At 54.3% G+C, this 27,203-nt stretch overlaps 9 protein-coding genes across 9 annotated transcripts; 6 read left to right on the forward strand and 3 right to left on the reverse strand.

Moving 5' to 3' along the window:
- Positions 1–1,800: 1,800 nt before the first annotated feature.
- D7B24_008161 (uncharacterized protein) lies at positions 1,801–3,135 on the forward strand (the record flags this gene model as incomplete). The annotated part of the gene is made up of 1 exon (XM_028642255.1): positions 1,801–3,135. One exon carries the CDS (start codon positions 1,801–1,803, stop codon positions 3,133–3,135), a length of 1,335 nt encoding a protein of 444 aa, XP_028498627.1.
- A 2,977-nt stretch (positions 3,136–6,112) lies between these two features.
- On the forward strand, positions 6,113–7,791 carry D7B24_008162 (uncharacterized protein; the record flags this gene model as incomplete). The annotated part of the gene is made up of 3 exons (XM_028642256.1): positions 6,113–6,438; positions 6,494–6,685; positions 6,738–7,791. The coding sequence occupies 3 exons, from the start codon at positions 6,113–6,115 to the stop codon at positions 7,789–7,791; spliced, it is 1,572 nt and encodes a 523-aa protein (XP_028498628.1).
- A 1,291-nt stretch (positions 7,792–9,082) lies between these two features.
- On the forward strand, positions 9,083–9,840 carry D7B24_008163 (uncharacterized protein; the record flags this gene model as incomplete). The annotated part of the gene is made up of 3 exons (XM_028642257.1): positions 9,083–9,178; positions 9,237–9,602; positions 9,685–9,840. 3 exons carry the CDS (start codon positions 9,083–9,085, stop codon positions 9,838–9,840), a joined length of 618 nt encoding a protein of 205 aa, XP_028498629.1.
- A 101-nt stretch (positions 9,841–9,941) lies between these two features.
- On the reverse strand, positions 9,942–10,580 carry D7B24_008164 (uncharacterized protein; the record flags this gene model as incomplete). The annotated part of the gene is made up of 1 exon (XM_028642258.1): positions 9,942–10,580. The coding sequence occupies one exon, from the start codon at positions 10,578–10,580 to the stop codon at positions 9,942–9,944; it is 639 nt and encodes a 212-aa protein (XP_028498630.1).
- Positions 10,581–13,876: 3,296 nt separating this feature from the next.
- Positions 13,877–14,693, reverse strand: D7B24_008165 (uncharacterized protein; the record flags this gene model as incomplete). The annotated part of the gene is made up of 2 exons (XM_028642259.1): positions 13,877–13,884; positions 13,955–14,693. The coding sequence occupies 2 exons, from the start codon at positions 14,691–14,693 to the stop codon at positions 13,877–13,879; spliced, it is 747 nt and encodes a 248-aa protein (XP_028498631.1).
- A 2,239-nt stretch (positions 14,694–16,932) lies between these two features.
- On the reverse strand, positions 16,933–19,879 carry D7B24_008166 (uncharacterized protein; the record flags this gene model as incomplete). Its single annotated transcript, XM_028642260.1, has 11 exons — positions 16,933–16,945; positions 17,001–17,092; positions 17,170–17,586; positions 17,636–17,862; positions 17,971–18,026; positions 18,563–18,985; positions 19,041–19,287; positions 19,345–19,453; positions 19,513–19,662; positions 19,715–19,758; positions 19,813–19,879. The coding sequence occupies 11 exons, from the start codon at positions 19,877–19,879 to the stop codon at positions 16,933–16,935; spliced, it is 1,845 nt and encodes a 614-aa protein (XP_028498632.1).
- A 965-nt stretch (positions 19,880–20,844) lies between these two features.
- On the forward strand, positions 20,845–22,087 carry FEN1 (Elongation of fatty acids protein 2; the record flags this gene model as incomplete). The annotated part of the gene is made up of 2 exons (XM_028642261.1): positions 20,845–21,510; positions 21,569–22,087. The coding sequence occupies 2 exons, from the start codon at positions 20,845–20,847 to the stop codon at positions 22,085–22,087; spliced, it is 1,185 nt and encodes a 394-aa protein (XP_028498633.1).
- Positions 22,088–23,122: 1,035 nt separating this feature from the next.
- On the forward strand, positions 23,123–24,920 carry D7B24_008168 (uncharacterized protein; the record flags this gene model as incomplete). Its single annotated transcript, XM_028642262.1, has 3 exons — positions 23,123–23,521; positions 23,616–24,357; positions 24,427–24,920. The coding sequence occupies 3 exons, from the start codon at positions 23,123–23,125 to the stop codon at positions 24,918–24,920; spliced, it is 1,635 nt and encodes a 544-aa protein (XP_028498634.1).
- A 1,421-nt stretch (positions 24,921–26,341) lies between these two features.
- On the forward strand, positions 26,342–27,190 carry D7B24_008169 (uncharacterized protein; the record flags this gene model as incomplete). Its single annotated transcript, XM_028642263.1, has 3 exons — positions 26,342–26,639; positions 26,698–26,715; positions 26,784–27,190. Coding segments are annotated over 3 exons (723 nt in total), but the record flags the coding sequence as incomplete, so codon positions are not given.
- Positions 27,191–27,203: the final 13 nt, after the last annotated feature.

The raw sequence follows: 27,203 nt of genomic DNA on the forward strand, positions 1-27,203 counted from the left end.
AGAATGGGGTGGCAGGCAACACAGCCATGGCGGATCTAACCAGCGATTCTGGAAAACCACATCGACTCACTTGCCCATGCTGCGAGGTTGTAGGACTCGTGCAAGTTGTCCACCCAGCTTTTCAGCTGTAGGCAATATCTACGCTCTTTCGGCTACCGAAATCCATTTCCTGACCAGGCTTCACCATGGCCGAAACGAAATCGACGCTGCTGCTTTTTTCGCACACAGCTGCAAAACGGAACACCAGATCTCCAAGGCTAAACATGTTCTCTGTCGTTCCGCCTGTCTATATGCGGTGCCCTCTCTGAGTGTCTCGAAGGTTGCTGTTCAAGAGGACGTTTGAATGCGAACATAGCAAAGAATACGTTTCGATGCCATGAATTCTTTGATAAACAAGTTGGGTTTGTGTAAAAGTTCAGACCGAAATATGCCCACTGTTGCTGAATGGCACACGTGCGGCGGACGATCAATGGAAATGGGATTCATTGCTCTATGAAGCGATCTTGGCGCATATTGTTGGGCATTGATTTATGATTTGACAGCTGTGAAATACCTAAATACGAAGAAGGCTACTTTGAGAGGAAGAAGGTAGGTAGGTCTATGACCGACTTCATTCTGAAGCCCGAAGTGAGCCGCCTTCGGAATCGTGTTCTGCATCACAGCGAGCGACAGTGCGGAGAACCCTGGATTACAGGGCTCGATAGTGGGGAAGGTGCCTGGAGCCTCCTTGAGCTGCGAGCTGCACGAGGCCTGTCTTGCCTGTGTAGTCCCATAGTGCCTGGAGGTGCTAACACTAGTGATCAGCAAGTGGTGACTGGCCATACCTTCCTCGGCCAGCATCTTGATTTCCATTTCCCTTTTCATTTCCATTTTCACGCTTGCTTCTATTTTCACTTCCATCTCCATTTCCATTTCCATGTACATTTCTATTTTCATTTTCGCTTTCACGTTTATATCCATCTCCGTCTTCATTTTCGCTTCCATTTCCATGTTCGTCTTTGACGTCGGAAAGCAGCGCCTTCACTCCAATCCGTCCGCTCTGCCACAAGTCAAGGCATTGGCGGTTTCGATCTCAAAACGTTGCTAGACTTATCCAGTCAAGTTCGTCTCGATAAGACGTCAACCCTGCATCCATACTTCACTTCAAACACGGGCCACAGTCAGACTATGACACTGCCTTCATTGCGGTCCTAACAGCAACGACTATGACCATCAATCGATCATCGTCAATATCGTCTGCCAGAGACCCGAGCTGCTGCTTCCTGTTCCACCATGTGCCCTCAGCCGACGCGACGCCAGGCGACCCGATCGGATGATCGAGAGAAGCAGACGCATGGCCGATCCTTCAGACCCCAATGCTATTCATCCGCAGGAAGATATACCGAAGGGCCGCCCGCGGGGTGAGCAGCACTGCAGTTCCAACTACATCGCATCCACATCCCTGCCCGAGTCCGACCCCAGGCGCCGGGAACCTTGTTTCCCCATGCTCGTCGGTATCTCCCCCAGATTCCATCAATCACGCCGCGACTCCCCCGCATTTCGTGCATTGCAATGCTTGGTGTCTCCCGCCAGCCGCCCGAGATCGTCATTGCTACCGTCGGGAACGCAAAGAACCAGACATAGCCGAGCGGACAAACTGTCGACAGCACGGAAATGCTCTCTGGAGCGGGGAGGATGAAGAGAAGCGGCGGCGTCGCAGGGTTGGTCGACTACAAAAGCGTCCAGGGGCCATGTAGCCAGCAACAGAACTTCGAAAAGAGTCCCGACGCACGATCAAGTCAGTAGTCTGTCCTGAGCATCATGGCCCTCCTCCTCGGTTCCATACTTGGCCTGGCCGGCCTGACCCGCGCTGATCCGCCACCGCCCATGTCCCTGTGGCAGGTCAAGCCCTACCTCGACTACGACGATCAGCTGCATGCCGGGTGGGACCAGATCAAGGTCGTCAAGGAGGTGGAAGTCTACAACGGCCAGGCCGAGAATCGAACCTACGCCCACCACCCCGAGCTCTACGCCATCGGCGACAAGGTGTTCCTCATCTACTCGTCGGCACCTGTTGACGAGGACAGCATGGGCCAGGATGTCTGGCTGTCGACCTCCGACGACGCCGGACTTACTTGGACCCACGGCACCTCCATTATGCCGGCCGCCTTGCTACCGAACCAGACGGAACTCCACAACTTCAAGTGGTGGTGTGATCGTGGTATCACGCAACGGGTATGGCAGGGTCTCGCGTTCGTGCGCCTCGACGACGGCGAGCTTTTCGCCATCGGCCAGTCCGGCAGCCGATGGTGCCCCGGCGATGGCAAGGGAGGCGGCTTCCGGTCTGCTGGTCGTATTGCCGTGCCCATCAGCCTCGACGGCGAGGCGACGGCCGACCCGTGCTGGATCGAGACAAACGAGTGGACCGAGGAGCAGCTGTATCCCGAAACCATATACGGCACCGAGTTTGGCATGAAGTTCTGCAAGCGAGCCTGCGAGATCAACAAACACCTCGTGCAGCCAGCAGACGCCCCCGCGTGGTCGCCGTGGTTGTACAACTCGCGGTTCATCGCTGGCGACGGCGCCCATCGCATGGAGGAGAACACGCACTCGGTATGGTTCAACGACACAGACTCGCCGACGGGCGGCTACTGGCAGCGGTTCTGGCGCGACATATCCTCGGAACCACTCAACACGCACAACGTCTGGGTCGAGTACAACGAGGACCCCGAAGGCCGCGACTGGTACCCGCGTCGAAAGCAGGAGCAGGGCAACCGTATCTTCCAGACCAACATCCCCGACGGCAAGACGAAGCAGTGGCACGGCAAGCTCGATGGGTCGGGCGACCGTTATCTGCTCTCGAACCCGCGGTGGAATCCGGACAAGCCGGAGAGGCAACCTCTGACGTTGGCCATCTCGCGTGGAGACGACCCTTCGTTCCGGGCCGTGGGTGTACTTCGAACGAACGCACCGGACAATTGGATTCCGGACACGCGGGGTGGGATCAAGGACCGCGCTCACGGGTATAGCTACCCGACGGCGATCCAGATTGGCGACCGGTTGATTGTGTCGTATAGCGAGAACAAGGAGAATATCTGGGTCAGCGTCGTGGACATTAGCGAGTTTCCCGAGGACCAGGACAAGTGCCAGAAGTAGGGGATAGCCAACCGATGCTTGTTCGAAGCCTTAATTTGATTTCCTACGTTGGAGTCTAGCATGATGCGATGGTTTGAATTCCTTCTCGTAGGCCTCGAAAGACACCATAAAGGCTCCGTGGAAAGAAGAAATCGGCAGACCCAGGAGCCACCTTCCCATCTTGTTTCGTTTGCCGCCCTGACGGCATCGTCCCTCGCCAGCACGAACAGGCTGCAGCGGCCTGTTGTGGGGAGACCAACACTTGTGTAGCAGAATGGGTCCAGGCCGGGGAAGCTCCAGTGTCTCCCACCTCAGACTTGAAGACTCGCCCTCTTCTCACTCTCAGGAGGGGGGAGTATCAGCACTGCGCAGAATTCTGGCTGCTTCCTCCTTTCCTTTTGTTGAGCAGGCCTGTTGGAAGGACTGTTGCATGACCTGTGAAAATCATCGCTGGTTTGGACATGTTGTTCGGGCCTTCGGTGGCTCAAGACGGACATTCGCTGGCTACCTTTCCAGGGCATACCTGGCCAGGCTCGAGAATCCCGGTCAAAGGCCATTCTATGCTACAAGTCTGCTGGTCAATTCTTGATGTCATACTTTTCTGAACCACAGTCCTCCTCATTCGAGGGCTTGGATCATGAACTCGGCATCTGACACAACCCTGGTCTGATTTGGAGGCTCGGCGTGAGCGAACCAACGGTCAGCGGGCGCAGTACATGTTAGGCCGCATCTGGCCTTCCCATGGCCCTTCCAGCTGTCCTCTTTGGGACAAAGATTCATGCAACAGGCCGGCATCACAGGATATGACGGATCAGGTGGATCTTTCTGAAGTAGAAAAAGTCAATCACTGGGCTGATTCAACAAACAAAACCTTGAGGCGGACTGACAGGGGGCACGCCATTCACGCCAATTCCCCTGCTTTTCCCAGTGTTCTGTGCAGTGTGCCCATGTCACTCTGAATCACGACGTCGACCCCACTTGCTGCCAACGCTGCGTAACAGTTCGTCACTCCCGTCCATCACAAACGGCGACCCAATTAGTCTGCGTGGGTGCTCGCCCTTCGATGACCATACAGCCAATCGTTCTTTAGAGCCCGCCGCGGGTGTGCTACCCCTGTTACGCGAACAGGCCCTGGAACCAACGACACACCCTCATGATCATTCACAGCAGTGGACAAAAAGCTTCGTCAAGCGGGAGACCCGGTTGTTCCCCGCAACGGCCGTAACCGACCCGGATCATTGATATACATTCTGGAGTCACACAAGCCTGGTGGTGGTGTTGAAGCGCCTCACTCTTTCGCTCACTGCGGAAACTAATCGAACGGACCACGTGGGTGACGAGTCTCAACTTCAATAGACCCGCAAGTCGATGACTCGAAGCAACGAGATCGCTAGGACAATTTACTTCCTGGACAAGACTGGCCGACCAAACCAGCATTGGTGGTGTTGTACATGAGCGACAGTTTCAACAAGGACAGCCACCCGCCCCCTTTGAGCCCACTTCTGGCCTGTCCTTCTTCAGAAATGCGCACTCATGACCACGACTTCCAAACCCCGACGAGCACGACCAGGGGAGCGCAGCGACAGAAATAAAATACGGGCAGCTCCTTTCTTCACGGGAGCAGGTCCGGTCGCGCGTTGAGGTGCTAGCATACAGGTCAAGGCTTGATAGACCTGCCGGCCGCTAAAGCTAGGCAAAAGATGGTGTGGCCGTTGGTGCTTCAGGTACAGGGGTGGGGGCGGCAAGCTCAAGAAACAGACCAACAGATCGAACCACTTGGCTCAAGAGCTGAGTTGTGATAGACCGACAAGGACAAGGCCGGTACTTCGTCGACAAGTGTCCCTGCATTTGCTGCACCGCGGCATGCTCAGACTTCCCGATGACCAGTATCTCTCGCTCAAAGCAGATGTATGGGGCAGTGTCGAGTCCATTGGGTTCGACAGCACTGCAGGAGTTCTGTATGTGTATCATTGGGTTTTATCGGCTGCGCTGTGATCACGTTGGAAGTGGCTTGCTCACTACTAATTCCAGAGCGCGAGGGCGGCGGAGCCGGGAGTGAGCGGCATGCAAGCCAGCACAACGGACTGCATCTGTCGAAGGGGTATGTAGAGTCGTCTGTGACCCTTCCTTGGCTCACTGTTGTTCGTCTATGCTCGTTCCAGCATGGGCTCGTACAAACATGTGGAAATGAAGACAAGTAGACTTGGCTGGATGATACTTTTGAAGGCAACACTCACGTTGAAGGGTTTCAAACCGGCATGGGTCGCACCAAAACTTTCATCCATCCGTGAGAGAATCAGCGCCAACCACTCCTTCGACACCACTCTGGTGCATTTATATATCTGTACCCGTGTTCATCGAAAATGTACCAACGAGACCTAGTTTGCAGTGTGGCAAGATGAAAGACCATTTTCTGGAGGTGCAGGGCTTCCCCTGTATTAGACACGGTGTCCAGAAAAGAGTGAAGAGGGGGGAGTATGAGAAAGTATATGGTGTGAAAACAAGGTCAGCCGATGTCTGCAAGAAGGAAAAGAAGAAAGGAACAGGCATCATCGGACGGGTGGGCGTATGGTGAGGTCGCATAAGCGCGGCCCATGGCGAGGAGCAGGTGGCGTTCGGGAGGGTGATCGCTGTCTCTGTGACCGACTCGGGCATTTTTGTTTGTGTACTGGATTAGTCGAAGGTGAGAATAGATGACTGGGCCAAAGCAGAAGCAGCAGTGTTTTGACCGCAGCATCCTTGACCCTGGAGTCCTCATGTGCCATGTTAACCAAGGCGCCGCCTTACCAACGCACACATTGTGTGCTGCGCTGATCGAGTTGCCCCAAATCCAAGGCTCTAAGCCCTCCAATTTACCTGCTCATGCGGGTAAAATGGTGAAACCCCTGTTGTGTGTCTCCTCTTCGCGAGTATAAGATCCGCCAGCCTTGCCATCATGCTTGCACCTTCGTTCTGATTTCCATCCTTCTTCACGTTGTACCTCTTCCAACAATCCAAAATGTCGTTTCCCAAGAAACAGGCCCAGATACAGAGAGTCACCAAGCTCTATGCAGAACTCAACTATCCGAAGGAGAGTCGTTTCTATCCAGAGCTGAAAAAGCAATTACTTTCTTTCTTCGAAACCTATCAAGATCAAAACGGCAAGTATGCGCGGGAGTTCACGTCAATGACAAAATACGAAAGAGCAACGACCAAGGAGGCCTTTTCAAGGATGGCCAAAATCTTCAGCGATACTGACAACAGAGGCAACCACTTTTGGCCGAGTGATCCTAGTTCACCTTATCGCAACGGCCTTGACTTCAGCGTTCCAGTAGACAGCTCTAGGTATGAAAGCGAGAACGGGCCGCATCACTTCATGAGCTCAAATTTTGTACAACAGGATCTTGAGCTACTTGGGGCAGCTCTTCTACCGCAGGTCCCGGCATTTACGTGAATACGATAGCACAAAGAGCAAGAAGACGACTGATAGTCCCGACAGTCTTGACGAAGACGAACCAAGCCCTAGTTTCACTGGGTCCACGTTACAGCCTGATGGTCCCCAAAATAAGGACACCAACTTGCCACCTGACAGGTACCTCTTGATACCCAGATACCCTGTGCTTACAGACTTGCTGACTTTGCAGTCCGGCGGCGCGGTTTGAGACCTCTGAATCACGACCCTTCCAACCGCACCTGGACGAGCCAGAACAGAGCACTACCGCCCCACTCAACGTCGCCGACACTGTGAACACACCAGCCGCATCGCGTCGCTCAGGGAATGCTACAGACTTTCGGGGCGAGTACGTGGATCCGCCCTCGATCATTGATCTGATCAATACCCCTTCCACATTCACCAGCACCAGACACGGGAATGGTGGCGCTCAGAAACAATCTGGAAAACGCACTAGAGGGACAGAGTCTTTGACTCCAAGCAAGAAGAAGACACCAGCAGGCAAAGCAGGTGCAGGTTCCCATACCTCACCCGAAGGCACGCGATGGTCATCGCGAAATCGAACGAAAAGGGTCAAGGAGGGTTTCGTTTACGGCTCTGATGTAGACGCGGAAGTTGCTGCTGCCGTGCGGCGGGATCAAGAGGAACATGAGGCACGAAATGCTCAACGATCTGAGCAGCACGCTGCAAATAAATACACGGTCATTCCCACCATCGAAGGGCCCTCTGCCTCTGGCCAGAATGCGCCGGAGGCGCCAATGCATTCGTCACCCGAGCATACAGAACCGGCGCAACAGGGCATCCCGAAAGTTCCACCCAAAGTCGCGAAAGTTGTGGATATCACGACCAAGGTGATTCTCTCCGCGGGAAGACTTACGCGAGAGGTACCATGGCAGTCGGAGTCTATCGTTGCTCGGATGAACCTCACACAGTTTGTGGACGAAATCACCAAGCTGCTGGACCTCAAAGAAGGTGGGTTCACGATCAAGGGCTTCAAGCTCACGCTGAGAATTCTTGACGCGGAACGGAAACGTCACGAGAGTGAGGTTCCCCTAGGGCGTGAAGATCTGTTCGATAGTTGGAAAAGGACGGGAACGGCTCTCACGGCCACAGCAGTCAAGAGACGAAAACAAACTGAACAGATCGTCGCATTACTCCCTGTAAGCATTGAGATTATAGTCCATGCGGAGGGCCAGGAAGTCGAGTCTGCCACGGAAGACGAGTTGGACTTGGATGTTTGGAATTGAGGATGCTTTGTTCTATGGGGTTTTTCTTTTCGGGTTTTTTGTTCCAAGTGTGCATCTTATCCACTCATTTCACCAATTGATAGACCACTCGGTTGTTTTCTATCAGAGATCATGCTGTTTACGTCGATCCAGTAAGGGACTGGCCGTTGGAGGCATTTCATCCTCGACAACACCCCAGCGCAAACCAAAGAGGATCTGGTAAATCCAGTTCATCTCAAGAATGGGGCTTTTAGAATTGTCAATGGTTGGGAATGGTTGATTTTCTATTGTTTAGGGCCAAATGTAATGTTTTGGCCGCGGACAGTGCTGTTGCCACTTGCAGCGTCTCCTCCTTGATCTATGTCAAGTCGAAATATAACGGCACGAGATCGTATCCTGAAAATTGGACGTTAGTTGAAAGTCTGTCATAAGACAAGTACATTTTCTCGTTACTGTAGCTAAAGTAGCTGCATTGTCTAGTCAGACCTTCACTTTCAACTTGATAGTATCAAGTCATCCGCAGATACATAGCTATTCGAAAAGGGAGACCACATGGGGAACTTGGAGGGACAGCACGTGCTGATTAGATATGTAGCTGTCACAACAATTCGTTTCAGTTGACATGTGTTTGGAGTTCTGAGGCATATGGAAGGGTCAATGAAATCGGATACAGGACATGGGTTGGAACATGGATTTCAAGACGTACCCTGTGTCTTTTTGCGTGATACGAAAGGCACCTGTCCCGCGTCGCTCCTGGAAAAGATGCTTTGGCTTCAGGCAGGCTTACTGAAAAGCAGAAGACGACCAATCCAGGAAGCGAAGGTCTGTGATGGTGTGGCCTAGATGAAGAAACGAAAACCCAGCCTTGTATTCGGAACAATGGTCAAAATTCGGATATCGAGGTTCGGAATTGTGATAAAAAACATTTCATGGACATAACGCATGCTCTTGATGCACGAATGGAATGCATGTGGCGTTCCGTGTTCCATTCATCGTAATCCAGAGCATCGAGCAGAATCTAGGCGGCTTTGTAGTAACAGAGCGCTGTATTTCAGGGGCCCGCAGCTCGCCTCCAGCTACTTTCTCAGCAATTTACAGGCTGCATCCACTGATCAAACGACCTTGAACAGCTGAACCGACTCCACCATCACGCGGCAAGCAACACGTGACCTGCATGAGACCCCAGGATGTTCAGCATTCAAAGTCGCAATCTGGCATCGTTCATCAGCCTCCCTGAATTCACGTCTCACTACATCCTCTCTGTGCATTGCTGTTTTTTTTTTGCTGCTTTTCGTCTCTCATTAACGTCACAATGCCTTCCCCGATTGTAACGGCCACGCTTCAGGCGTCCACACTTTCGACCGTGTCAAACCTTTGCGCCCAGTTCATCCAGGCGTACCAGGAACAGGTGCGCTCCTTTGCCAGTGCTTAGACATGTCGCCCTCCCCTTTCTGACAAAGAACCAGCGACCATTCCGCCTGGACCTGATCCAGCTGCTACGCTTCATTATCCTCTCCGCCGTCACGTGTCCGCCCAATTTTCACTGGCAGCAGTTCCTCGAGCGGAGTTTCCCAGCCTACCCGTTGCCCGCACATGCGCCGACGGACCGTTCCGCCGAGATCGAGCTGAAGCGCCTCGACAGCGAACCCTCGCGGCTCGAGGATGGCACCGTCGTCGCGCCGGAGCCCCAGTTCAGCTTGCGCAACACGCTGACCAAGTGGTTCGTCGACTGCATCACCATGGGCGCCATTATGAACACGGTTGCCTTTCTCGTCATCATGGGCGCGCTAAAGGGCCAGGGATTAGGTCCCATCTGGTACAACGTCGAGACGGTACGTGCTTCAGTTTTGCTTTTTTGCTTTCCACCAGACTCCATGCCCGCCAAAGTCACCTGCTTTTGCTGACTGACGATAGCAAACGATCCCGATCATTGTCGCGGGCTACAAGATTTGGCCTCTGGCGTCTATCATCAGCTTCAGTTTTGTACCTGTTCACAGACGCGTTGTGTTCCTGAGCTTTATTGGCTTGATTTGGGGTGTCTACATGAGCCTTGTTGCAGCAAAAGTTTAACCGCATGATGTCTGGTGTTCATGTACACTATGTTTGAGATATTTGAACGGGACCTTGTAAGCTTCTATGCTCGGTCGTATTCTCAAAGATGGTTGTGTAATCTAGAGGGGAGGGGAAGACGAGGTACTGTTTTCTGGTTTCCAATTTTGCAACAGCACTACCGTTTCAGCATTTCCGAGTTGCTCGGCTGCTGTGAGTAATCGTGCCACCAGGCGAAGAGGCTGTGGCAGCTTGGAATCGCTCAAGGAGGCGCGCGGCCGAATGGCCTCGTACCGCTTTAGCGTATCAGAAAGATCAACCAGGCTCCCTGGGAGCCGCGCCTGTGCCAGAGCCGTATGCCAGAGCGCGAGCCCCGCAAGGTTCGCGTCCTTCTTTGACAGGTCCTCCATGTCCAGCAGGGAGAGCGCAATCAGCATTCTGTTGGCGTACTTGTCGACCTTGGTCTTGTCGGTTTCGTGGATGACGTATTTGTAGCAGTCGTGGGCCAATTCGATGGGGATCGATGCGCGTAGATCGCCGCCATAGAAGCCCTTCACGTCGCGTGGCAGAGGGGTCTTGTTCCTCGGATTAAGCGCATTGAGCCAAAGACTGACGATGCTTTCGGGCACTGTGTTGCTGAAATGGTCCACTTCGATGATATCGCGGAGGACCGTCTTGTTCGCCTCGAAGCGTTGCTCTGGCGTGGACCCCTTGGCGGGGGCGCGCACCAAGTATGGTCCAGGCATCGGCTCGTCAAGCATCGACGTTGTAGCCCAGTTGCGTCGAGGAGTAGCGCAGCGTTTTTTCTTGCAATGAAAAGCATGCCGGGGCATTGGACGTCAGCTCAGATTCTTTTTGTGTCAGGCTTTGATTGATCCTCATTCATAATCATGGGAAACGAGAGCTTAGTCATCTTGCACCGAAATATTGGCTCAGTTCATGAAGCAGCATTATGAGACTAAATCAGGTCACGATTCCATATCAAGGCAATTGAATCAAGACTCTGATGACCATCATTCATCCAAGGCGTATAGCTAGAGATGAAGCCAGAGCAAGCTGTTCCTTCACAAGTAGAGATTTGATGGCCCTCATAAATTCAGGGGCTCAGACATACTCATTCCCAAACTAGAGAGACTTATATCAATTTCATCCACGGCTGGCAAAGCCGCTTCTACATAACCGGGCCGAAATACCTGCAAAGGTCAAAACTGCGCAACCTCATGTTTCAATTTCCAAGTCCCCGGATCGCTCACTTTTCAAATACATAACCGAGAAATCTGACACGCCCGGATTCCGAAACGAACAAGTGAAGTATTTTACCGATTGACTCAAAACAGCCAGCCATTGTCGGCGTGTGTAACAGCAGCTTTCCGCGACAATGTACCTGTTTCCCAAGAGTGGTTCCTTTCAGTAGCGTCATGAAGGCTCAGAAACCGATTAACGCTATTTCCGTATAATTGCTTTCCATGTTGATTAACGAACAGTCAATATGAACATCGACTTTGCCCACTGCATCCCTAGAGATATATATACCAATACCTCGTGCTTCTCAATACCGACCATTTGCCATCACCAACGCAACAGAACAAGCTCAGAAGACAGTTAGCCGCCATTCGCGAATACGTCTTCCACCAAGTCCTCAAGCATATATCGAAGAACCCAAATTTTCAAATCACCACCATGTGCCATCTATTCGTCAACACTGGCAATTGCAGCCTCTGCCATACACCAGACAACATGCCAGCAAATGTACTTCGCTGCAAGAAAGCCGATGATCGCAACGTCGAATGTGCTGGGCCTCTGAACTCGAGCCACAGTGCAATCCCTACCAAGGAGTGGAACGTATGCGAAATATGTCTGTCGAAAATCTTGGCGGCTATTGTCCACAGTCATTGACTGTCAACGTCCAGGGTCTTGGCGTAGCAACAACAGTCATCTTTTTATGTGTCAGTGCAAGCTATTGAAAAAGAAAAGTACAGCCCTGACTAAACTGAAGAGTACCTGAACTGATGCGAAGGCTGGAGTCAAAGCCATAGCGCATGGAGTCAAGAGCCTTCAACAGGGAATATTCCAATGATAGCCTCAGATAATATAAATGACTGGAATGCGTACTGCCGTCAAAGGAGCCACAATGCGAGCAGCGTATGTGACTCAATGTGATGATAACTCGATATGCTCCTTATGATCTAGTCCCTCACGAAGGATGACACCGATGAGAACGAGCGCACTGAGCGGGGCGATGTCGGCGTCAGTATCACCGGCAACGGCGAAGCCCATCGTGAGACTGGTTCGTGAGTTTGTAGGCGCGGGTGTATCAGTGGAGGTGGGAGCGGGCCCATGTCTGGTGATGGCTGATGCCTCGGCATGTAGCGTTTGCCTGGACGCTGGCGGGATCTTTCAGGCATGCCGTGTGCCTCAAATAATGTTGCAAGACTTTCCAAAACTGCTTGCGAGAGTGCAAGCTTCTCGTTGGGCAAGGCAATTCTCCGGCCTGATGTCAAGAAATAATCTAGTTCCCGCTTCAGTCTGTGAGGCTTAAGCTCAGCAGCCCAGACACTCTCTTCGAAACGTTTTCTTGTTGGCAAAAGCATCCAGTCCCAGCTTGCCAGACGGGCGAATAGGCGTGGCGATAGTGGCAAGAATGGACCCCAAGCCTTGCGTGGAATTTCGAGAAGTCCGAAAGCGTGGAGGACCGCGAGTGAAAGAGTTGTAGTGTCGGACTCCGAGTCACTGGGCAGCCCAACCTCAGCCGTGACGCGTGCCTCAGCCCTCTTTTCATCCTGTGCAGGGTCAAAGGCATAGAGAAGATCCTCGAGCGTCTGTTGCATCTCTGTTGAATTTAGGTCCGTATCTTGAATGAAAGGAACCGTGATCCATACATGAACCCGTGGCTCCCACACATCCCAGCATTCAGGGTCGTCGCACAAGCTGACCTGGCAAACGCGACAAACCTTCATGCAATGTTTCGCTGCGACACTCATAGCCTTATCGCAGCAGTCGCATGTCCAGTTATAATATGTATTTTCCTCGTACTTGTCGCTTTTCTCCACAATATCGACTCGTAAGGCAAGTCGATGGAACAGAGTGATGGTATGCTTGTCGTAACCTCCACGGAATAATAGCAGGTCGATCATATCGAGCATCGCAGTCTGGTGGTTGCGCAGAGTCCTGTGTGTGTATACCACCTTCAATATGGACGCATGAATTGTGCGATCAAGCCAACGTATTGTGTCTGGAGCTGGGTTCTTGCGTACACAAGGGTGTGTGTAGTCGAATGGTTTCAGTCCAAACCGGTCTCTCACGTCTATGAGGTCCGTGAAGAAGTCAATGTCTTCCACTCCGCCAGAGGCCCAGTAAAGCTTGCTAATCATTGACTGCGTGGTGGGATGCCGTGAGCTGCAATGAAGAACAGTCTTCCCCGCCCAATCAAGTGCTTTCATGTGGTCCCGGACGTCTTGCCGCTCGAGCAGAACATCTAAAGCTTTCGGCTTACGTCTCTGCATGACAAGATGCACTGCTGTCCTCCAAGAGGTGCCGTCAGGTCCACGCTGGCAACGTATGGGATCTGCCCCCTTTTCAAGGAGATACTCCACGAGAGGCATATTCTGAACGACACACGCCTCGGCAAGAACCGTGAAACCATCACAGGCCACAATATCGTTGATACCAAGTCCGTGATTGAGCAGCAGGCGGATAAGCCGGAGCGCAATCCCTGGCTCTTGGTCGACAATCCGTCCAACACATGAGTCGCCCAGATGGTCTTTCTGGCCAATATCAGCGCCATTGTGTAGCAGAAACTCTACAACCGCCACTGCACCCTCGCGACAGGCGTCGATGAGTGGCGTATGGCCGTAGAAGTCTTGGGAATTGATCAGCTCTGGAGCCGCAGCGTGCAGGATTTTAACCGCCTCCAGATTGGCCTTTTGACAGGCTTGGTGGAGTGGAATATCCATGAACAAGTACGCTTGTGACTCAGGTCGAGCTCCAGCTGCCAAGAGACACGCAATGGTTTCCTGCGGCTTCACAGCCCTCGCAGCCCGGTGTAGTGGTGTGTCGATTAAAAGACTCTCATCGTCCTGTAGGTTGATCATTGCTGGGTCGTGGTCTAACAATGCCTGACAGACATCAGCCATACCATCACCAGCAGCATAATGTAGAGGGCTCTCCGCCTGAGCTGGACGATGGAAAATTTGGGTATCTGCGCCGTAACCCAGTAGGAGCTTCGTCATTTCAGCACCCTTTCCGGGTTGAACCGCATGAATGAGCACATGGACACCGTGTTCGGGGATGTAGTTGGGATCCGGCGGCAGCGGATGCTCCATGAGCATGCGGACGATGGCGGGGCAATTCCTCTTGACAGCGAGATGGAGTGGTCCTCGGTCGCCACAACCCTCTTCCATTGTTGGGTCTGCGCCATAGTCAAGAAGCATCCGCACGATGCTCTCACTTTTGGTTGAGACAGCCCTCGACAGAGCGGACCTTCTACCCCAGCCCGCATGTATCTCAAGCGTGTTCAACGGGGCGCCGTACTCAAGAAGAATCCGCGTCATGCGTGCATCTCCCGCGCCCTCAGCCTGAATAGCGTAATGAAGCGGGAGAAGTTCGGCCTGACCAGGGACATATCCTGGTGTCGCGCCGGCAGCAAGCAACATCTCAGCAGAAGTAGAGTAACCATGTCCTGCCGCGAACGCTAGAGGGGGGATACCCAATTCGCCATCCTTCAGCGGCATCAGGTCGAGGTTGACACCAGGCCTCTCGAGGAGACAAGCCAGCCACTCAGGACGCTCCAATATCAGCTGATGGTGCAAAATTCCAACGCCATTACCGTCGATCATGTTTATGTCGCTTATACCACGAAGAAGAATCTTGAACATGTCGAAATCTTTTCTGACGATCGCATCTGTTATCGGGCTCCGCTTGTCCTGACACCACACGCTGGCATCGGCCCCTGCATCAATGAGCAACTCGACTGCTTTCAGATCCGTACCTAAGACAGCTGCAGATTCGAGGACAGTAATTCCTTTGAGATCTGAAACGTTTGGTAACGCGCCATATTGCAACAGCTTTTGAACCAAGCGCGCATCATTCGATCTTCCCGCAATGTGCAAGCAGGTATCTCCTGCATATGATGGAATATTCGGATTAGCACCAGCCTGTAGGAGTATGTCAGCGATTTCGAGGGAGCGACTATCGTTGTCCGCTGTCAGGGTTCTGTGACTACCCTGACAAGCAATAAGTAGCGCTGTTTCTCCGGTACCTCTGGCTCGTTTGTTGATGTCCTGGGTACACTCGAGGACTAGCTCTATGATTTGAATGTGCCCCTCACGGCAGGCATGGTGCAAAATGTTGAGGCCGTGGTAGTCTTGAAGGTCATCCCAACATCTAAGAAGAGGTTCTCGACGACGGATGGCAAACTTCAACATGTTCCTTGGCAGGTCTAACATGCCAAAGGGTAGTAAGCGGTCCATTATCTTTTCAAGAACGGGCTTTGTTTGTGCTGATGACAGAAAATGCCGGACCATGATTCGCGCGTCTTCTTTCGCCAACTCAATGCAAGGTGGCACACGATGGCCGGCGCATGATTCGCTCTCATTTTCTGACCATGCTTTATAGTGGCACCAAGTCTGAAAGGTTTGAGATCGGTCAGATATGAAGTCCTCGAGCTTCGATAACAGTTTGAAGCCCTTTGTCTCGGATCGTGCAAGGTGCCGCGCCCACCGTGTCGCGGCGTACGAGTAAAATGGGTACTTTGAATTGAGGAAGTCTTGTGCTTCTGGTCGTGGTCTATCATAGATAGAGAATGGCGAAGTGAACTGTGGGCGTGATAGATATCTTAGACAGATGGCGGCCAAATTTGCGTGTTGTTCTTGTCGAGTAACAAATCTTTCAATGTAAATAACCAAGCTTCTGTGAATAGGTCTAAATCCGGGGCCATGACAGGGCACGAGTCGAGAGATCCGGCCTCTAAGCAACGACCATGGAGTCATGCCCTTGACATCCGAGTCGTCATACAGACACGATATCGCATCTAGCATCTCTGTCATATTGAGCGGGCCGAGAGCGCTAATATGGAGCATCAGCAGAAGCAGAGCGTAGTTATTGCTGCTTGTGTCCTGTAGAATAGGTAATAGCTCGTGATCATAGTATTGAGAGACTGACGGAGGACAAATGTCATCGTATGATTCGAAACCCCCGCGCCTGCAGTCTTCTGCCCGTTCAAGTTCTGCACAATGACTAGCTGCGGCGACGAAAAAGGTATCCGACTCATCTTTGACCCAAAATTTCTTTTTGCGGATCATCTGTGACGGGATGATGCCAGTGAAGCGCTCAAAAAACTCATCAACATATACTGCGATATCTGCCTTAACGACGGCTGGCGCAAGTTGGATATGTCGGAATCCCGATGTCTGGCGAGGTACACGATTGGGGCTCATGGTGAGCAGAAACTTGAAACGTGGCCTAGGTGGTTCGACTTGACCTGGAAGCGGTGTCTGGTCGATTCCTTCAATGATAAGTTTTCCGATAAGACTGCTTATTTGCTGTACGAGACGTTCCACGAGAGAGGGATCACACAGGTCAAGGCCATCAATGATGAAGTAAACGGTATTCATCGAAAGCTTTGTGCTCTTGATACCACGCAGAATATCAAACAGGGTATCGTGAGAAAATCGAGAACCTGGGGGTGTACGATTCCTGTATCTGGGAGGAACGCCATCGAACCATTCCGGTTTACGGCACAGAAGGTCGTAGATGAAGTAGTCTAGAATGGCTGGTTGTTTTGCATGGCTCGTATGGGTGTTGCAAAAAAAGGCTATCGTTGGATTTTCTGGGGGTTGAACAGTAATCAGGTGGTTGACAATGGTCTTTGCGAGATACGTTTTGCCTGTGCCAGTATCTCCTGTGATAAACAAGGCACTCGAAGAGGGAGAGCTCATCCAGTTCTTGAATGCAATGTTGAACAAGAACCAGTGCCTGGTTCGCAGCGCTGGGGCAATATGATTGCCAAGATTGTCCTCTGTCCAGCCTTTCAGCCAGGTCATGAATGTGAGGCGTTGCTCGTTGACAAGCTTTCTCTGGGACCGGGTCAAGGATCCCCGACTGCTACGTGAAGAATCACTTGCGCGCGCTAAGGTTAAGGGCATCAGACAGAGGTTCTCATATGCACAGTCAACTTGACTCACCAGGGCTTGTCGGCCTCGATCCAGGCAGTGTCGATGGCGGCGACTTTGGGCGGGGTGATTTGGGCGTCGGTAGTAATGGTAACGTGGCTGGTCTGAAAGCAGTGCCCTGTGTGATGGCAGCGTGCATGTCTACAAGTCGTTCTTGAAGTCGACGAAAGCAGTCGTCTACCGGGGATGCAAAATTCGTCATTTGTTCATGGGTGCACTCCATGATTTCGGTGATACCTTGGCCCATTCCCAGGGCAGAACTGGCTTTCGGGATGATATTTGTCATGTAGGCGGGCTCGTCATCGGGCGCGATGTTGGTCGTAATACCCTCAGTAAAGTTGACAATCTCAAGTTCTCTGGTCAAACCGGAAGTGAAACTGAGGTTGATCGCTTTGGCCGACTCAACGTACTCCTTGATTTCGTTGGTCGTGATACGGGATGACTGCCGGGCATGCAGAAGAACAGTGGTTTTGACGCAGGTCAACAGAGGCTCAGAGTCTATGATGTGTGGCGTCCCCAAGAAAATGATTCCGGCTGCAGTTGCCCTGATCGACTTATGATTTGGGAAGCTTGGGTTCAGAAGACATAGCGCGAGAGCCTGGGGGCTTGTCAGTATCAGCGAATGACATGGGAATGCACGGCCAGACCACCTTTTTGATGATGAGCCCACCAAAGCCATGGGCTACGAATATGAACGGACCTCCTCCAGTGTCGCTGCAGCAGCTGTTGATGAGGCCTATGAGTTCGGTGGCATGCATGGCGATGCTGGCTGCATTCATGTTGGCAGCCAGGTCAGCGTTGTAGGTGTAGAGCATGACACGAGCATTGTCGGCAAGCGAGCCCAGGAAGTCCGTCTCAGCGACCCATGTCTTGCCTGCGATATCGTGATACCATGTCTGCAAGGGGTTGCGGCCGAATCCGTGAACACAGACGATGCTGAGGGTATGAGCTCACTGATTAGTGGAAGGCGGTTCAAACTCACTCAACGGTGCGGCGCCAACGTGGGCTTGGTATGGTCCCAGGCGCTGGGTAAACAGTCTCGAGACCCAGCGAAGGCATGTCGTTGGAGCGTTGATGCCAGAGCACCTCTGCTTACCTAGGTTGAGTGAGAATGTATGAGGGGAACCGTGAGCAAGGCAGACACCCCTCAGACTCTCAAAAGCAGGCGGCCAGCCCTGAGTAACAGCCCTGTCAAGCCAGAATGTTGGCCACGACATGTTGCATTGCCTTTTGTTGGCCGCGATTGGGCAGGCGATCCTAGGCTGCATCGGCTTCGTGCGACGAACATGCTGCTGGGGCTGAAATGCTGCAGATGAGGCATGGTCCAATTCGAGTGACCGAAGGCGCTCGAGCAGGGGTAGCAATTAGCAATTGTTGAGTGTGCAATCTGGCGCAGCTAGAGCCAATTGGCGTCCTCCTTCGCTGCCCGCATCCATCCAACTTCACCCTGTCTGACGCCTCAGGTGGGATTCAGAAGGCGACGAGAGGGGCACATGGCGGCGGAACAATCATAATGCTAATCAAACGCGGATTGGATATCGAATTATCAACCCTCGCGAAAACATTGTTTCTACTTCGCCATGGCGTCGTCTAGAGCCCGACGAGCAACCTCTTCGAGCTCATCCTGCTTGTCGCAAAATATATTGATGGCTTGGTTAAGCTTCACTTCAGCCGATCCATGCCCGCTTCTGGTGAACAAAGTGCGATATGCACTTTCCCTTCCCCTATATAAAGCGTCGAATGCTTTCCTGTCGAACTTTGATTCCGGCCCAGCTGCAAAGTAGGCACCGAGCTTACCATGCTCACTTGGAAGTGAGCTGTCTGAAAGACCACGGAGGAGAGGCGGTGACACGGTAATGTGGTGGATGCCGGCCAACTGCAAAACCTCCGCTGTGGACGTCAAGCTAGCTGCAAGGACCTGCGTTCGCGCTGAGGTTTCGGCATAGTGATGCTGTACTTGGCGCGTGAAATCGAAAGCCTTGTTTTGATCAACATAACTATGTAAATTGGTCAATCTCCATTCCGGTGTTAGTTGACTCAAAAGCTGCTCACCCAGGCTCAAAATGGACCTTGAGTTCGTTGACGTAGGGGGCAATGTAGGTGCACCGTGCATTGGCGGCCAAAACGGCCTGTTCCATGCAGAAGAGGGTGGTGGCCAGGGTTGCGACACGGTTCGCCGGGATATCGTCGTTCTCAAGGATGCGACAGGCCCCAATACCTTCGAAGGTGCCAGGAATCTTAACACAAACCCTCTTTGTATCGAACGTCGGATCGACCCGGGAAAAGATGTCAACAATACCTCGACATCAAGTCAGCCCAAATTGACCGATTTCTTGGGGCAGCCGTCATAGCTTACGTCTTGCGTTTCTGTATGTTTTTTTGGTCGAGTACGCCCAATATGGGTTCGTTTGGATGTGGAGGAAACCAGTCACATAGGGTGCGAATTGAATGGAGAGCCGAACCATCTATAGGCGCGAGCAGTTAGGCGCTGGACCAACAGCGGCAGATGTATAGGCTCGAATACCATGATCTCGACCGCGAATGTAACCGGGTCACCTCCAGGAACAGCCGAGGGCAGCCACGCCAGAGCATCTCGTGCAGATTGCCGGATGAGCTGTTCGTGAATGAGGGTACCATCAGGCGCAGTGCGAGCGAGCTCCCCTGCAGCGATAGCCTAAGGTCTGTCAATGAGAGATCTTCAGGATTCAATGCTTGGAGAGTCCGACCTGATTGGAAGTGACATCCACGAAGGGACCGAGCCCTTTGGCCACTTCGTACTTGTCAGTTCAGGTGGCGGCGCTGGCGGACGTAAGGATCTCCTCACCTTGGACGTCAAGCGTGTCACAGCTGATCTTGCTCGCCTTGCGAAGGTCTTCAAGCTGAGAAGGCATGGCGTGTCACAATGATGGTATAATATTCCAGATTCTTCAGTCAAGGAGAATGCGGACGCATGGTGGGAGCCAAAGGATATGGTGGCGAGCGGGGAGGTGCAAATGCCGTCCAACGATGGAGCCAGCACGGGTGTGGATGGGTACTTGGAAACCCGACGGATAAATTGGTAGGGAGCCTCTCATGCCGGCCGGTGTCCTGTGCCAACTACCGCAATGTCTCGACTCATATGATCGCTGTTCCGACATGATGCTGGTAGCGCTGATTCGGTGGCTGTTGTGAGTATGTGTCAGGGACCTGCAGCCAGCGAGCGTTTGGAGGTGCAGGACCCATAGCTGACGACCCAGTCGTCGTGAAGTATCGCGGTATGGCGACGCGCATTCGCGGACAGAGGCCGAGACCGGCCGCTGACCGGTCCCCAGATGTATTTTCTGGACGACCCGCTATTTGAGGCGAGATAGGATGGTATCCGAAGGATCAGTCTACAGCTGCGGCGCAACACCCAAGAGTATAGTCAACGTAAGACATAATCCAAGGTAGACTGTGAGCGGGTCTTCAGACGGCGTTTTGGTACTTGAACTTGAACTCCACAGTTCACAATGACAGGGGAGGAGGGCCGATGGCTGCACCTGCCGCCAGGCGTAGAGATGCACCCAGCGGCTGCTGCCCGTTAAAGAGCTTTCCCGTTTCCGCGTCTGATTCGTGTCAGCCACCGCGTCAGGGACCGCGTCAAGCTCTTTCCCCAAATCGACTGTCACCATTTCCGTCCGCCCACCCTCTTTCCACAACCACGCGCAAACCTGCATCGGCTGTCCGGAGCTGTAGAAACTCTGCTTCTGTCGACTACACTTCCATGTCCTTCATCTCCCGATGACTGTGAAATAATACTTGACAGCCTCAGCACAGCGACGCAGCAGCTCCCACGACGACACAAACTCGATAACCCACCCCGACACTCTCTTCCGCCATGGGTATCAAGAACCTTTTCCAAATCCTCAAGGAGGAGGCTCCCGACGCGATCAAGGAGGGCGAGATCAAAAATCAGTTTGGACGAAAGGTGGCCATTGATGCGTCCATGTCGATCTACTCCTTCCTCATCGCAGTGCGGTCGGACGGCCAGCAACTGATGAACGAATCAGGCGAGACGACCTCGCACCTGATGGGCATGTTCTATCGTACACTGCGCATGGTCGACAATGGAATCAAGCCTCTTTACGTCTTCGACGGCGCACCACCCAAACTCAAGTCGGGTGAGCTCGCCAAGCGATTCCAGCGCAAACAAGAAGCCAAGGAGGGGCTCGAGGAAGCCAAGGAGACGGGCACAGCAGAGGATATTGAAAAATTTTCGCGACGAACGGTGCGCGTGACACGCGAGCACAATGCGGAGTGCCAGAAACTGCTGAGGCTGATGGGCGTGCCGTTCATCATTGCGCCCACGGAGGCCGAGGCTCAATGCGCCGTCCTGGCCAAGGGCGGCAAGGTGTACGCTGCCGCGAGCGAGGACATGGACACCCTGACATTTGAGACGCCCATCCTGCTGCGCCATCTGACATACAGTGAGCAGCGCAAGGAGCCGATTCAGGAGATCCATCTCGACAAGGTCATGGAAGGGCTCGGCATGGAGCGCAACCAAGTACGTTGTTCTCCTCGGAGACATGGCCAAGTTTCGGACTCTGCTGACCTGTGGCTAGTTTGTTGACCTCTGCATTCTTCTGGGCTGCGATTACCTCGATCCGGTGCCCAAAGTCGGCCCCAGCACGGCGCTCAAGCTGATCCGTGAGCACAAGACACTCGAAGGGGTGGTGGACTATATCAAGAATGATCCCAAGAGCAAGTACACGCTGCCGGAGGACTGGCCATTCGCAGACGCGCGCGAACTGTTTCTCAACCCAGACGTGCGGCCGGCAGACCACCCCGACTGCGACTTCAAGTGGGAGAAGCCGGACATTGAGGGCCTCGTGACATTCCTTGTGACGGAGAAGGGTTTCTCTGAGGACCGCGTGCGCAGTGCAGGGGCGCGGCTGGAGAAGAACATAAAGGGTTCACAACAGAGCAGGCTCGATGGTTTCTTCAAGATGATGCCCAAGACGGATGAGGAGAAGCAGGCACACAAACGCAAGTTGGACGAGAAGAACGAAGAGAAGAAGAAGAAGGCCAAGCTGGATAAGAAGGAAAAGGCACAGGCCAAGGCCAAGCCGAGAGGCGCCTAGGGGCAACGAGGGGCTATCAGCACGTGGAGGAGTTTCTTGTTGAATGTTTTATGGTGCAAGGGGTTTGCTTCGGCACTCAGGGCGTACGGCGTTTCTGGGGTAGACGCTGTCTGCCCAATCTAGGAAGGGGCAGGTGAAAATACGACGACATGCTGAAGGGACGGTGCTGCGGCTAGGTCGGATACGCCCATTTCATGATGGAACAAGTGAACGCAGATTGGTAGTATTTGCAATCATAATTTCAATTTTGCGCTGCAATACTCCCATTCTCATGCAGTGCCGTGGTGCACCTTGAGGCAACCCGACACAGCACCAGACTTGTCTAGGCTCTTTTGGGCAGTCAATCCCTAGCTCCAAGCAGATGGCAGCAGCGTATCGTGGAGGGGTGGAGTGGAATGGAGGAACAGAGGAACGAGGCTCGGCTCGGTTCAGAGGTGTCGAGCCCTTACGAACGTCGGCCAGTCCATTGGTCAGTGAAAGGACAGGCCTGACAGAGGGGGCCTTTCTCTCCGCCCCCCACATCAGGATATCCCCCCCGGACTGTCCCAAGATGCATCAGCCGAGGTCTCCCATCATTTCTTTGGCTGCTACCTATCCATCCATCCACCCCCCACCAAAAGTCAATGACATCAAACCAGCTGGGATCACATGCCGTTTGTCGATGGACCTTTTCTGCGACGCTCGCGCTGGCCACATGACACGCGGAACATTGCCCCAGAAGGAGGAATTTCCCCACACAACGGGGCCTGTATCGGGCCCTGGCATGGGGCGACATGGAGGAGAAGCCGCAAGCATTGGCCTAACTGGGTGAACAGAGGCCCGTTTCCGCCATGGCCAGAGGCCTGGCATGTGATTGTCTGACTCTCTGACCGTCCGACCCTCAGGTTTCTGGCCCTTCCTTAAGTTTGGCAGCTTCTTTCTCTCTTGGTGCAATCGGTCGCAATTCTTTCTCTCCATCCGTCCACGCATTCATTCCCTCTGGTGGTCTCTTCCTTACCCCTCCTCTTCCGACGACCAAACCTCACCACAGTCGCCATGTCCAAGACCTTCTCCACAAGCGACGTCGCGTCGCACAACAAGCCCGACGACCTGTACATCATTGTCGACGGCGACGTCTACGACCTGACCAAGTTCCAGGATGACCACCCCGGCGGCAAGAAGATCATCCAGCGCGTGGCCGGCAAGGATGCTTCGAAGCAGTTCTGGAAGTACCACAACGAGGGCATCCTGAAGAAGTACCAGGCCAAGCTGCAGGTCGGCTCCCTCGACTCCAAGCCCAAGCCCGTCGAGCCCGCCCCCGTCGCCGCTGCGCCCCAGCCCACCAAGGCCGTTGTCAAGAAGGCCGCGCAGGAGGCTGCGCCGGTCGACGAGTCGGAGCCCTTCGACCCCTACGGCAGCCTCATCCCCTTTGCCGACCCCAGTTGGTACCAGTCTGTATGTTTTCCTCTCTCCTTGCCCTTCCCACTTTTCGCTCCTCGATCGACCCTCAGCTCGTCACGATTCGTGCTTTGCTGACAAACAATCGCAGTTCCACTCTCCCTACTACAACGAGACGCACGTCGCGCTGCGCAACGAGGTGCGCAAGTGGGTGGACGAGGAGATTGAGCCCTTCGTCAGCGAGTGGGACGAGGCCAAGCTCGTCGACCCCAAGATCTACAAGGCCATGGGCCAGCGCGGCTACCTCGCCGGCCTCCTCGGCATGCACTACCAGACCCAGTACAGCCCGAAGACGGTCGACGCCGTGCCGCCTGAGAAGTGGGATCTGTTCCACGAGCTCATCCTGACCGACGAGCTGTCGCGCCCCGGCTCTGGTGGCTTCGTCTGGAACATCATCGGCGGCTTCGGCATTGGCTGCCCGCCGCTGGTCAAGTTCGGACAAAAGGCTCTCGTGGACCGCATCCTGCCCGGCATCCTCGCCGGTGACGAGCGCATCTGCCTGGCCATCACGGAACCCGACGCCGGCTCTGACGTTGCCAACCTCTCGTGCGAGGCCAAGCTGACGGAAGATGGCAAGCACTTTATCGTGAACGGCGAGAAGAAGTGGATCACCAACGGAAAGTGGGCCCGCTATTTCACTACCGCGGTACGTACCGGCGAGCCCGGTATGAACGGCGTCAGCTTGCTGCTCATCGAGCGTGACTTTCCCGGCGTCACGACGCGTCAGATGGACTGCCAGGGCGTGTGGTCGAGCGGCACGACGTACATCACGTTCGAGGACGTCAAGGTGCCGGTCGAGAACCTGCTGGGCAAGAAGGACAGGGGCTTCCGAGGTATGTGTCCCCCCCCCCCTCTTCTTTCTTTCCATTTCAAGAGAGCGCAGAGGATCTAACACGACGCAGCCATCATGACCAACTTCAACCATGAGCGCATCGGCATCATTATCCAGTGCCTGCGCTTCTCTCGCGTCTGCTACTCCGAGTCGGTCTCGTACGCCTCGAAGCGTCGCACCTTTGGCAAGAAGCTCATCGAGCACCCCGTCATCCGCCTCAAGCTCGCCCACATGGCGCGCCAGATCGAGGCGTCGTACAACTGGCTCGAGAACCTCATGTTCCAGTGCCAGAAGATGGGGGAGACGGAGGCCATGCTCAAGCTCGGTGGTGCCATTGCCGGCCTCAAGGCTCAGTCCACCGTCACCTTTGAGTTCTGCGCCCGCGAGGCGAGCCAGATCTTTGGCGGCCTCAGCTACTCCCGTGGCGGACAGGGAGGCAAGGTCGAGAGGCTCTACAGGGATGTGCGTGCGTATGCCATCCCCGGCGGTAGCGAGGAGATCATGCTCGACCTGAGCATCAGGCAGAGCATGCGCGTCAACAAGGCGTTGGGAATGAAGCTGTAGGCTGGGAATGAAGCTGTAGGCTGGGAGTGAAGCTGTAGGCTGGGAGTGAAGCTACAGGCTGGGAGTGAAGCTACAGGCTAGGCAAAGCTGCAAGCTAGGGGAAGCTGCAAGCTAGGGGAAGTCGTGGTGTATGAGTAGCATGTCATGCCTTTGTCATTTTTTACTTAGCCTGTTTTCTTTTGGTCGGCGCTATGCACGGTTGCATCAAGCTGCCCTTGATACCTCTCGATTCGAAAATGAAGGAAGAAGACGAGACGAAAATTTCTGCATCTGCTTCACCGTTGACGACGCGAAGGATGACTGTTGCCGTGTCGATGATGACAAGCTGCTGCTGGTATTGGCCTGTTCCAGGTCTTGCTCTGCTGATCACCTGCCAGAAACGACGAGAAACCCAGCAGTGCTAGAGGCAGGATTTTGAGCTTCGTGCTCTCCACTCCCCCCTCCCTCCCCCTGTTCATCCCAAACCGCCTGGACAAGCTGTCGTGGTGGGAAACCCCCGCCAGTTTCCACCGAGCAGCCTTCAATGCCAGCACCTCCGGCAAGATGGATTGGGGGCATAAACTCTAAAAAGCCAGCCGGCCTGGCGCCAAGTCTCGTATTGCTGCCGTGTGGATGTCGAATCGGTGAATTGGCCTTCCGCTTGTCCTGATGCAGCCGGCGCCGGCCCCGCTCCCCACGCCGAATCTGCAGGTCCCGCTGGCCCCGCATCCGTTCCCGGCGAACGACTTGTCCCCGTCCGGACCATCGGATGGGGGAACATGGGAAAAAAAAATCCCAACTGGCGCACTCGCACGCTGGTGTCTCAGGAACAAGGCCCCCACCCGCCTTGCCAGGAGCGCCTACCGCTGCTGCTGCTGCTGCTGCTGCTGTTCCCGGCCATCCGCAAATCAGCAAACCTGCATGATGCCATCGTGGATCGATCTGCCGATTCAGCCCTGAACCGATCGGAGGTTGTATTTTCCCCAACGCGGCTGAGTCGCGCAAGCTGTGAATGCGGGCTTTCTTTTCTTCTTTGGTCCACCATTTCGCTGACGGCATCTCGCCTTGCGATCACCATGCCACTCGGCGCCGACCTGGGAGCCCGCTTGCCGCCTTCATAGCGTAACCAGTCTGTTTTCCCTCCCGCCCAACAAAGCGCATAGTCATGGATGGTGTGTGAACGAAAGCGGCCGGCGAGCTCTTACCAGCGGTTCCATACGTTGGGATGAGGATCTCTACCGCGGTCCTTCGAGTACAAAAGAAGGCCAGCGTCGTCGACATCCAAGGTCTTTCCTTCTATTCTCTCAGCATTCCAACGCAACGTCAGCTTCCACACTCTCGCTTTTCTCCGCTCCTCGTCCCGCGTCTATCCCCCCCTTGACTGTCGCTTCTCTCGCCTTACGAGCTATCCACTTTCGTTCCTCCGCAAGGCCTCAGCTACAATGCATTCTTCGGCTCTTCTCCGCCTCGTCGTCGGCAGCTCGGCCCTCATTGTTGGTGCCCAGGCCCAGCAGTCGTCTGAGCTGCCCATCCCTTCGAGCGTCGCGCCCTCGAGCGTCGCGCCCTCGAGCGTTGCGCCTTCGAGTGTTGCGCCTTCGAGTGCCGCTCCCTCGAGCGTCGCTCCTTCGTCGGCGCCCGCGTCCTCGGAGGCCGCCTCGTCCTCTCTCGCGGCTTCTGCCACCGCCACCGTCACTGACACCGTCACTGACACCGTCTACCCCACGCCTACCAGCTTCCACTGTAAGTCCTCGGCCCATTCGTCTTCGGTCACCCGAAACGCGGTGCTAACACGAACCAGATGAGCCCACCTACCACCGTATGTGCACCTTTGGGGGCTCTCCACCCCTGTTCCGCCCAGATTGTGTGAATCTAACGTGAAAGCAGCCGGCCCCAAGCCCACTCTGACCCATCACTACACCATTGACAAGTGTCAGAAGTACCACGGCAAGGACTGCTACCCCGGCCAGGTGTACACCAAGCACTACGAGCCCAAGCCCTGGTACTACGAGGAGTGCACGACCTACGTCAGCTACGTGCACGGCGTCGCCACGACCTGCACCGACACGTACACGCGCACCAGCTGGTACGACCAGGAGAAGACGACGATCAAGCAGTACGAGCACAAGCAGACGTACTACGAGACGCACGGCGCCGCCACCGTCACCCTGACCAAGGCCGTGCCCACGCAGACCCTCGTGCCCATCTACCCGACCCCGGTCGTCCCGGTCAAGCCCGAGCCCGTCCCTGTCCACCCCCCCGTCAACCCCCCGGTCAAGCCTGAGCCTGTCCCCGTCCCACCCCCCG

The sequence above is a fragment of the Verticillium nonalfalfae genome (assembly GCF_003724135.2).
Source record: "Verticillium nonalfalfae strain VnAa140/NRRL 66861 chromosome Unknown scaffold_7, whole genome shotgun sequence".
Lineage (NCBI taxonomy): Eukaryota > Fungi > Ascomycota > Sordariomycetes > Glomerellales > Plectosphaerellaceae > Verticillium > Verticillium nonalfalfae.